Source organism: Pagrus major, chromosome 14 (genome assembly GCF_040436345.1).
Source record: "Pagrus major chromosome 14, Pma_NU_1.0".
Lineage (NCBI taxonomy): Eukaryota > Metazoa > Chordata > Actinopteri > Spariformes > Sparidae > Pagrus > Pagrus major.
Window position 1 is genome coordinate 6,437,486 of NC_133228.1, and position 11,878 is coordinate 6,449,363.

Consider the following 11,878-nt stretch of genomic DNA (forward strand, 5'->3'; position numbering starts at 1 on the left):
TTGTGAATAACTGTGATTCGAGCACTAGATAGTTGATAATGATGAGTGACTGCAGAACAGACTGGGAGATACTACATTACTGACTCATTAGGTAATGATTGGTTCATAAATATCTGTGAAGCAACATACTGACTACTTTGTACCTACCTGATTAACTATCAACCACCCGCTGATTGGCATGAACTAGTACATTTACATTTAGGGCATTTAGCAGATGCTCTTGTCCAAAGCGACTTATAGTAATTCATACATTCATACACTGATGGCGGTGGCTGCCATGCAAGGTGCCAACCAGCACATCAGGAGGTTCTGTATCTTGCCCAAGGACACTTTGACATGCGGACCAGGGGAATCGAACCAGCGACCTTCCGATAACAAGACGCTGGCTCTCATTCATACACTGATGGCGGTGGCTGCCATGCAAGGTGCCAACCAGCACATCAGGAGGTTCTGTATCTTGCCCAAGGACACTTTGACATGCGGACCAGGGGAATCGAACCAGCGACCTTCCGATAACAAGACGCTGGCTCTACCCCTGAGCCACAGCCGCCCCTTAATTACTAATTCTACTTATAAAATGAATAAATCATTACTTATAGACTCATTAGATACTAATTACTTAATCATTAGTTACTCTGTTTGTGTACCTTCAGGCTAAGTGAGACATCATACTAAGTAGATACCCAATAGACTAATTAAATAATAATTACTTAATCATTGGTTAGTAGTTAGTTAGTTAGTATTGGTCAGTATTTTGATTACACAGATATTTATGAACTAATCATTACCTAATGATTCATTAATGCCATATCTCCCAGTCTGTTCTCTAGTAACTCATCATTATCTACTATATAGTCCTCAAATTACAGTTATTCTGGAATACTAACTACTCATTAACAATCAACTAGTTCATGATTCATTCCTCACTCGCTCCTCAGTAACTACTCACATTTTTGTGTACCTTGTTGTGTACTTTATTAAGTGTTACCTTTTACTTTTTTTAAACACAGCTGTTTGCAGGACGCACAGCAATGAGGTGATGTCTCTATTTGTGGCTATGTAAGATTAATAACTGTAATATGACAATGGTGAAACAAAGGAAACTGTTTTACTGCCGTACCACCGGAGCAGCTTCTTTCCTCAGGTTGCAAGACTCCTCAACTCATCCTCAGCAATCCACCATTAAAAATAGTTTTCGTTTGATGACTAATCTGAACCAGTCGGAATCCAACCTGCTGACAGGTATTAAGAATAACTACAATACCTGTATAGAAATAGCCAATCTTTTTAGTGATAGTCTCAATGCTCGTATGAGGCATCAGTATTAAATTGAGAGTGTTTCATAACCACTTAAAAACTCCTTGTAGTACATTTAAAGCTGCTCTAATCATTATTTTTATATTAACAATGGGTCAGTTGACATAATTCTGCAGAGAATTATCACCAAACTCTGCAGTTCCCCTCAGCTCTACAGAGCATTTTTGCAACTTTTAACTAACTGTTTTGATTTTACAGGCTGCACATTTCCTTTTTCAGTTGGCTCTCACCGCTCTCATCAGCATCGTTTTCAGCAGCAGGCAGCTAATTCACCATAAGTTCTTAATCTTCTCATAATGCAAGCTTAGAACAGCATGGCAGACAATATGAAAGAACAGTAAATCATTTGAAAAGAATTATTAGCTGGCATCCAAAGTGGCATTCACACCCCCCTACCTTATGGCAGTAACATTTGCATAGGTTGAAACAGAATTTTGAAAATATGGCCTACCTTTGACTTGGGGTAGCTGGGTTAGCTCCACACAGCACTATAGATAGGAAACAGTATTAAAATAGTAGTAGTATAATGTTATCTTAATGTTTGTCTATGGATCATTTACATAGAACCCTCAATGGGCAACTGGACAGATTAAGTCAATCACTGTTAATATTTGTATCGCAGTATCAACAAGTGTGTAAGCTAAAAAGCTTCTTCACTCCCTCAAATAATATTCAGTTTATGGATCAATAACACTCTAAGGCACGTTTGCTCTGCAGCTCTCATAATGTCATTCAGCCTAATCAGACACAATGGATCCTGGGAAGGTTATTGATTACTAAGAATATCCTGGGATTTATAAATACATGAATGCAGCACAATAAAATCAACAAGGCATGACAACTTTCACGCATCGTTTGACAGGCGGCGGAGTGGCATACATACAAATGGTCTGTTTATGGACTGGACTGGCTTTTTTCCCCACCACAGAGCCAGAGAGCCAGGACATATCAGTATTGTATGCACTACGCTATTAGAAACCAACTTATATAGTGCATATAATGCTTCCTTGGAGGAATGTTTGAGGAATTAATTTATAGGACTTGAAATTTTGAATATGAATATATAAGAAAATTTAAGATTCTGTGAGACAGAATGACAGAAGACGACAAGGGGAAGGGGAAATAAGTCAGGGAGGAGTTAAAGGTCCTATTTGTAAGAAAAGTTGATTTTTGAGTCTAACTCCTTCCTGACTTATTTCCCCAATCCACTGTGTTTGCATCTAGAGAAGAGAAGGACACATGGATTTGGAGAAGGAGACTTTTCTGTCATTATAACTTCATCATGATGGACTGCTGTTGCCCTCAAAAATAGACTTTTGGGGACATCTCACTGACGCGGCAGTATCCAGAGCCATTCTACCATCCAACAAGCGCTTCTGATGAAGCATAATGGCAGTTAAATCTGGTGATATATATTTTTCTCAGCAAAAAACTTTTAAAAAGACGTGACGAATGAACAAAGAAAAATGCAAAATACTCGTTTGTGTATATGTTGCATGAAAACTATTCACACCGGCGGTGACGCAAATTTGCAAAATTATGCTTCAATGTGCAAATTTGCAACATTGGGTATATAATCACATTAAAAAGATACTTACCACTGACCCAGCAGGACTAAAAAAAGAACACGCCAGCTTGCAGAAGTCCAGGAGGGCTCCAGGGGTCTCTGGGGTCACACTGCAGCACTGACCAGGTTCATCTGAGCTGTCTGTTCCAAGGCTCCAGTCCAGTCCGTTAAGATGCATAACATCAAAGTTACAAACACACTGGTCGAGGCAGCAGTGGACCAGCAAAACTCATGTTCTGCGAGTTTGAATTACAGTTTGAAGAGAGCGCAGACAGACAGACAGCTTCAGCTCCTCGTCGGTAAATCGCCCATATACAGCAGCAGTCAAGGTTACTCTTATGTCACAAAAAAATGTCTCTTTTTCCCCGTGTATTATTTGCTTTCTGTGTGAAAGTACTCAAAGTAAGTAAGTAAGTAATTAGTAACTAAAACAACTGTTAAAAAACAATATATATATACGATATGTCCTGCTGGTGTATACTCACCACAAGCACCAAATATGTATTAATCCACAGTTGAAAATAGTCCTTAAAATAAACTATTTCCTGCCATTTGAGCAGCATTTGTTAAAAACTGCAGAGCGCAGATGTTTTATATAATGACTGAACTGTTTTTAAAATTTAAACTATATATTTGTGAGTTGTATATTAGTTTAGTACTGCAAATTCCCCCAGGGATAGATAAATTATCACTCTATTGATCTAAATGTTAGATTGGATATACTGATATCTTAAAATTAAGATCGCTGTGCAACAGTCCTATTTACTGTAACATATATACACTCTTTAAGTGCAAACAACTTTAATAACATCCAAAAATGCTTTTAACTGTCTTGCCAGATGGCACTGGGTCAAACTGGGATCCAGTTGTTGAAACAAAGGTGGTCAGGATTGAGCGCTCTTCCGAATCACTTGAGTGCCGTGAAGCTATCAGTTTCTACGTCTTCCTCCTGATCAAAGAGGGATGGCAATGGTGAGGAATACATTGGCGGTCAACCGACATGCCGAGATTGGAGCTACAGAGGCTTCTTACGTAATGTAGGAAGAACAGCTGCTGGGGACTTCAAAGGAACACGCCGCCATGTTGGAGGGATGTCAACAAGAAGAAAGGCTGTAACTTTATCATGTCCTCACTGATCTCTCTGCTTTTGTGGGTTAGATCGAACATTGTTCCACCACAGACAGTAACTGTTTTCTTTGTTGGATAAAGAAAGAGGAGATTTGGTAACGCTTTATTGTAATGGTCCATTATGTTCTAATCATTTCTTAAACGTTTCCCAGAAAGTACTGTGTTAGATACAAAGTCCTGAGATTCATTTTTGCCGGTTAAGCTTTTAATCTGCACGTTAGCAGCGGTTGTTTATTGCCAGATTAATTTCGTTTTAAACAGTTCACTATTTAATCACAAGCATTATTGAAAACTTCACACTTCATTTATGATGTTTAATTATGAGCTTGCATGCGGACAATTTGCACGTTTAGTTTACGTCAGCTTAATTGGAGTTGAAAAGTTGTAAAATGGCATTGTTCTTTCCAGGAAACGTCTTAAATTAAGTTAAATTTAGTGGCCTGTAAAATAAAGTTGAGTTGAGAGACTTCCGATCATTACTTTCCTCATCACAAAGAAGTCGGTAAGTTGAAATAGATAAGAAGCAGAGCCAGTGATGAGGAGGAGAAAGGGGAACGCTTTCTGTTGGCCTGTGGAGGCCGGTAATAATCATGTTCCTCTTGACATTAGCAATGATAGCAAGATATTTTAACAAAATAAAATAACAAAAATAAACACTTCATTGATTATTGCTTTAGTGAAATGTTGCCTGTTTAATAATGAAATCTCCTGAAACTGCACCGAGGGCAGCCGGCCTCATGACCTGAGAAATGTACTGATCTGAGCAAACTGGTGACAAAGTGATTTTCTTTGCTATGTCAGGAACGGCACATAAATCGGGATGCCAGAAAAGAAGGAGAAGAAAAAGATTGATAATAATAGGGCTGAAGAGTTCGACGATAGCCAGGAAGCTGCAGTTTCTCTCCTAAATAGTTTTAATTCATGACATCTTAAACCTGAATAAGTCAGAATCCAACCCAGTGACAGGCACTGAGAACTACACAGAAATAGCCAGTCTTCTAGCTGGTGGTCTCATTTGCGGTATGTAGGTCATATAGAGGCATCAGTATTACACGGAGACTGCTTCCAAATTAGTTAAAGGTTCCCTGTAGTACGTTTAAATATATATATTGCCTCATAGTTGGCTCACTAATGATATGAGTGCTACTGTTACACTAAGATTTTAACAGCCGCCCAGCAAAGCTTACATAGTCTCGCTTTAATATTTCTGGTGATCAACATCTGTAAACATTTCAATCTGTCACTCTCGATTAAAACATCTGCTAAATGTCTGAAATGAAAATGCATTTTTTGATTATGAATCCTGATCGCACCGCTGTGACTGTATCCAATTTTTTTGAAGCATAGAAAAGAGGCAAAGGAGTATTCAAGGACTGGGGTAGCAGGTGCCTCCAGGTCCTGACTCCAGTATAAAGAGAAACAAGCTGCCTCCTGACACAGCAGTGTTCCTCTCCTGGCAGCAGCGAGCCCTCGTGTGTCAGAAAGGGTGCCGTCATGTGCACCGCGTTTAATTGAATTAGCTCAGCTTTAGACAGGAGAGCAGACGGAGCCACGCGTGCATTTGACATTACGCGCTGGCAGTTTCTCTGAGCGGCAACAACTGGCGGTGAAACCCAATTCTCCACACAGCTTCTACTTTTAGACCAGGAAACAGGGGGTGAGAGGTTCAACATTTGTACAGCATGAAAGGCCGGAGAGCGACAGAGCAGCGGCTAGTTAATCAGGTCATTTAAGTGACCCCGCTGAACCGCTAGGGCTCTGACATTCATCTGCCGCTGTGCAGAAGAGGGAAAGAAGCCACACAAGACACCGTGCTGGTTTTTGTTTTATTTTTTTAATGGAATGTATCTTTTCGAGGTATGAAAATAGATCTCACGTTGAAATAAGAAATTGGACAGTGGATAAAAAGGGGCACAGCTATTACTGTGTGTGTAATGATGGCAACAGGAAGGCATGTCAGAGAAGCATCACACCAGTCGCATTAGATAAAGGGCAGAGCCATTACCCTGTGTGGGAGATGACAACAACACGGAGGCATGTGTTGGTTTGGCGCCGATACACTGGCAGGAGAGGGAAGCAGTGGGAAACACTTCCAGCAAACAGGAAACAACATGAGCCATAGTGAAATAAAATGTTTCCTGACAGCACGACATCCCTCCGTCGTGGCAAAACAATGCCGAGGCAATCTCTGAGGCCATTACCTGTCACCGTCCACCAAGTGTTATGTTGCGTATCAACACTGTAAGAAGTTACACAACATTCACACTGTTCAGTCCGTTCTTTTTCTCATGAAAAGCATTTCATGCCTTGCAGTATAAAAGCTGCAGATTAGATGTAGGTTGTACGAACATCTCTCAGAGGCAGAGCTGCTACAGAGACAGGGATGATATGAAAAGTCTGTTAGCTTAATTTAGCTAGCTGGATAACTTGAATTACCGAGGAGCGAAATACAAACATGACAAAGTCTGCAGCATTTGTGATAGGATATTGAAAAGTAAGCAGCTAGCTAACAAGCTAATGCTATGTTTGGTTTGTACACAAAACTACACAGCCTTGTCACACCAACTCTCATTCTGGTATGGGCGGAAATACGCCCTCGCTTGTTTGTATTTCTTTGAACCAATCACAATCGTGTTCGGCGCAGCTAAGCTCAGGATGCCGCAATGGCGCCCGTGCTAAAAGGCATCAGTCAGAACTTCTTTTGCATGTGGGGAGGTGAACCCTGGCATTAAAGTAGCTATATCCCCACAATAGAAAAGGTGACAGCTGCTAGCTGGCGAGTCGCTAACAACCAGGTTAGCGATTGGTGCAACGTATCGTTCATTCACGAATATCTGTGTAAGCGACTTTTCCGAGTGAATACTACCAACACTAGATTTATTGCTTTGCTAACTTAGCTTACGCTTCTCATCCTCGAAACTACCATAGGGCGTCAGTAATTATGGTACTGGTGCTAGCTGTGCCAAGCACCAGAGGTATCACCAGTGGATAGATCTCTTGTTGCGGACCAGCTTGCTAACTGACACCGCAAGTATAGGAAGCCAGTTAGCACAGTCACTTACATGGCAACAGAGTTTAGTCGGGAAACCTATCCGTACCATCATCCTGTCTCATAACTGTCTAAATAAAAGTAGATAAAAGAACACGGAGCAGCACAGCTAAGTGGCTACCGAGACGTTTAAGCACAGAGGAAGTGTCTCTGAATTTCAAATGTCAAAGTATTTTCCCCATTTCTTGTCGGTTGTCAATTTTGAAGTTGTTTCCTCCAGCCTTTAGTTTCAGACGCCAGTAAAACTGTGTTAATTCGTCCCCACCCGCTGAGATTTAATGCAACCACATAAATTGTCTTTAGAGCAGCTCCGCTCCTGTAAAATTGTCAGGATAACAAAAAAAAACCCCACTGTGCATGTTAGCACTAGCTCTCCTCTGTAAGCACTGAAAACAAACTGAGGGTAACAAGCCAGCATCTTACTCAGATTTAAGACTCACAGTAAAGCATGAGATAGCTTTAGCCAAATAAAACGATGGGAAATGATTGATACGCACAAGAAAAATACAAAGATGCACTGTAGATATTAACAGATCAAGCCATTAAACAAATCAGGTACAGGTCATGCAGGTATCTCATCATATATCTATAGTATTGTGGTATAGTATATTCTGAGCTGTAACACTGCACAAGAGAGAGAAATGCAATGAGAATGATTCTTTGGTTCAGTTGGGAAATGAAAACATGGACAGTGACACATTTCAGCAGTGATGAACTGATTTGACTAACCTACAGCAACCATCCTAACATGACTACGTAAGCTTATTCCCAGTGGACTTTGTGTGTAACACGTAGGCTGTGAACCTCCGAGCGAGTATTTCTGGTTCCACTCTAGCAACAACCACACTGAACATTCATCAACAACAGAACACTTTTATAGAAAATATATATACACATATAATAAATAAGGGATGAACCCAATCGCACGGTAGAATACAGTTGTTTTCTCACATGCTTTTTGTCCATCAGTCTCTTGTGAAATAAGTCTCTGTATTGAAAAGGGGACGAGGGGGGGCCGCTGGTCTGTGGAAACCACTACATGGAAGAGGGGCTCTCCTGGAGAATGGAGCTCGGTGGTGAAGCGGCAGGGGGAGATGCAGCCCGGCTCCATATTCATCCTCCAGCTGAGTGTCCAATTAACCTGCGGATGCAATCGGTTAGACAGACTGCAGACTGATGGTGCCTGACACAGGAGGCAGAGGAGATCTAAAGCCACCCGAAACATGGACTCAATATAGCAGAGACCTCAGGCTGCTCATTTCGTTTCAACAGTCTGGGTCAAACCATCGACGCCGACTCACACTGATGTAATGGAAAAACTTTGTTCCCCTCACTTAGTCTGAAAGTTTCTACTGAGGATACATTTAACTTCTACGTAAAAGAAAAGAGCATGTATGAGAGTGTAGGGAGTATTACTCAGCAGGGCCGTGGCCAACATTTTAGAATACTGAGGTCATGAGTCAAAGAGCCCACCTGACACCCCCCCCCCCCCCTGCTCAAAAAATGTGAATATTTTAAACATTTTAATTTGTTATATTGTATTTATTTAGTTTTATTTAACGCATTACTCAAGTTCGATTAAAAAGCCTTTTTAAGGAAGGAAATACTAACTTTACTTATTCATTTAAAGGACCAGTATGACAGATTTAGTGGCATCCAGTAGGGAAGTTGCAGATCACAACCAACTGAACACCCCTCGCCTCACTCTCCCCTACGATTACTGCCAAAAACTTTATGAACGCAAAAGGCCCTCTATAAAGGCTGTGTTTGGTTTGCCCGTTCTGGGCACGAGGACCTCTGTAGATGTAAAAAGGCTCATTGTAAGGTGACAAAACCAAAACAATTCTTAGTTTCAGGTGATGAAAACATCATTATGAATATTATATTCCATTTCTACCAATGCATCCTCCTAACTTTAGGATATATTAAGTCTAAAAAACACTGGAACCAGCCTAAAAATAAACATCAAGGTTATTAATTAAAAAAGAACACAGAAGATTTGACCTCAGACCTGGACAGCAGCTACAGCTCTGCTGCTCACTGAGACTACAGTGAACTGAAGCCCTGATCTTATGGACAGATGTTAATGAATCACAATAATCAATTCCGTTCATTCATTAGAATGTGTTTTGATCATCAAAAGTGATTCAAGCCTGTTTAAAAGCAACCAGCTTTGGAAAATTCTGAAAAACACCAGTGAAAATCCCCTTTGTAAAAGTGTGTGTGGGGTCGGAGGTGTCAGGTTACAGCGCTTCCCTTCAAATCAAAGCCTTTGCAGGACCAGTGTTTGGTGACTTATGCCTGTAATGTATCACAGTGACCTTATAATAATACGTGCCCACATTGTTTCCAGATGTTTGGTCCCTGGTATGTTTTGCTGGGGTGAAACCTCAGCGTGACAGCAAATTACCACGTGCCCACACCCGGCCATGTGTCTGGAAATGTACTGGACAAACAAACAAACACAGAGCGGCTCATTTCTCTGATTAACACGAGTTTGAGCTTGGGTGTTCAGTTGGGTGTGCACAGTACTGAGGCTGTGACACCGGACAGATGAGAGAGTGAGGGTGAATTGAGAAGTCGGTGTATGTGCGTGAACTGACAAACATCAGGGGTTCACCTGAGCGCGCAATCTGTGCGTTTTTACGCTTAATGGGGCAAAATGTACTAGTTTTCCAATGTCCAACTGTAACACTGAGTACTTAAACAAGTTGCAACATTGCTTCACTCGTGTAAATCTAATAATTTAAGTGGATTATATTAACAAATACACTGCACGTCTTCTCCGTATTGATGTAAATATTGACGCGACGTGCGTAATTTAAACCTGCTTGTCTCCGCGCGTAAGGCGAAACCCTCCTCGAGTGAAACATCAAACCTGGACATCCTGTGGAGGATTTCACCTCCTTGCAGGGAGCATATAGCCACGGCCCAAACCCGGGGCTCCCGAACTTTTCTTTACGCCAAGAATAAATCCACATTTTGTCCCCCTTAGTTGAATATTCGCTCAGGGTTTGATCTGTGAGGAGGACTGTAACCTGGGACGTCCTCATTCATGGCACATATATCCAGGAAATTATAACAAAATGGGTCCTTAGTGTACAGGGGGGGATCCCCAGGTGGTCCCCGGACCTGGGGACCCCCCCTCTCAATCTTGCTTTCTCTTTCTTACCGCTAATGGCGCACCAGTGTCCGCGGGACTCGCCGCAGGTCACGCTACGTTTGGCGAGCTGCGGACCGTCTTCTGGCCGGGCATCTGCACGACGAGCAGCTGCTGCTTCTGCCGGGTGGACTTGACGGCCAGGATCGCCTGCCGGTTCTTGTACTGGACCATCTGCAAGGTGATCTCCGCGTTCCAGCCCTCGTCCTGCGGGCACCTGAAGTCGATCTCCTTCCCCTCCGTCATGACCACCGTGAAGTAGACGTACTTGCCCTTCCGCTCCACGCAGTCCACCGTCTTCATGTTGGCGAAGTGCAGCTCCTTGACTTTGCCCGTGTCCCCGCCGCCGTGGTGCGGCTGGTGGTGATGCGGCTGGTCGTGCTGCTTGGGCGGCAGCAGCAGCACGCCGTCCTCGGTCAGGACGCAGTGTTTCTTCTTCCAGAGCTGCAGCAGCCCGTCGCTCCGCTTCTCCAGCAGACCCTCCTTGAACACCTTCCTCCCGTTTTCCAGCATCTTTCACCTGGACGCCGCAGGCTTTCCTCCTCGCTGGCTGCTCGAGCGGAGACTGAAGGACGGACGGACAGATGGACGGCTGTCTATCCCGGAGCAGGTGAAGGCATGAGCCGCTGCTGTGACTGCGGTGGTGTGCGGTGCTGGTTGTAGTGAGGAGGCTGCCTGCCTGCCTGCCTGCCTGCCTGTCTGGCTGCTGGTCACAGTGTGTGAGGGGGGTTTGTGGGCGGGAGGGGTCTGCCGGAGAGGTGCACCGCCCCCCTCAGAGGCACCCAGCCTCCTGAGACTCCTGGAACAATAACAGCCTACTGATGAGGACTTGTCAATGTTGACAGGCATTTTATTTTGAAATTTGGATTGAGTGTTTAATGAGATTGCGATACTATAATGCTCAAACAAAAACAGTTATAAGTAGCTTATACTATTTATATACTGTAGTTCATGAATGTATAAACACTGAAGTATTTTAGCCTCATAATAATACTTTTATTTTGAAAAACACCTTTAAACACAGCTGCATGTTCCATAAAAAGAGATTTGCCAAATATTGTGAAGTCCTGTGTGACAATGTGTTCACTTTGGTTTGACAGCAGTGTGGTGCTGATGTGTATGGGTGGTTGGTTCACATTAGGGAATAAGCAGTACAGAACATTACACCTCACATTATGTTTTTCATGACAATATTACTGCTACAATAAAAAGTTATACAATAATAATGAGCTCTCGCCAGAATAAATGTTGGCAATTTCTGTAAAAAACATGGATTCAGTGTTCAATTTTGTGATGTTTAAGTCGTCGTCACGCTGTGCTTATGATCAGGTTAGGTTTAGGCACTAAAAAACAACTTGGTGAGGGTTTGGAAAACATTATGTTTTGGCTTGAAACACCACAGTGTCTCCCGTGTCCACAAACACAGTGGCACATTGTTGAAACATCAATACAGCATGTAGCCTGTGACACACAAATGTGAACGCATCAGCAGTTTGCAGCAACGTTAAGTGTTAACAGTTAATGTTATAGGAGGCGCTCACTCGTGGACAGTAACTAAGTACATTTGAAATAGAACAAACCTTGAGGTACTTGTACTTGATTACACTCCAGCCTGGTCCCAGCCTGGGGGTCGAGGCCCCAGAAGGGGTTCTCAGGA

The 11,878-nt window shown here is 42.5% G+C and overlaps 1 protein-coding gene across 1 annotated transcript; it reads right to left on the minus strand.

The window, feature by feature from the left end:
- Positions 1-5,827: 5,827 nt before the first annotated feature.
- phlda1 (pleckstrin homology-like domain, family A, member 1) lies at positions 5,828-10,906 on the minus strand. The gene is made up of 2 exons (XM_073480258.1): positions 10,234-10,906; positions 5,828-8,202 (listed from the first exon to the last, which is right to left on the minus strand). The coding sequence occupies exon 1, from the start codon at positions 10,732-10,734 to the stop codon at positions 10,273-10,275; it is 462 nt and encodes a 153-aa protein (XP_073336359.1). The 5' UTR covers positions 10,735-10,906; the 3' UTR covers positions 5,828-8,202; positions 10,234-10,272.
- Positions 10,907-11,878: the final 972 nt, after the last annotated feature.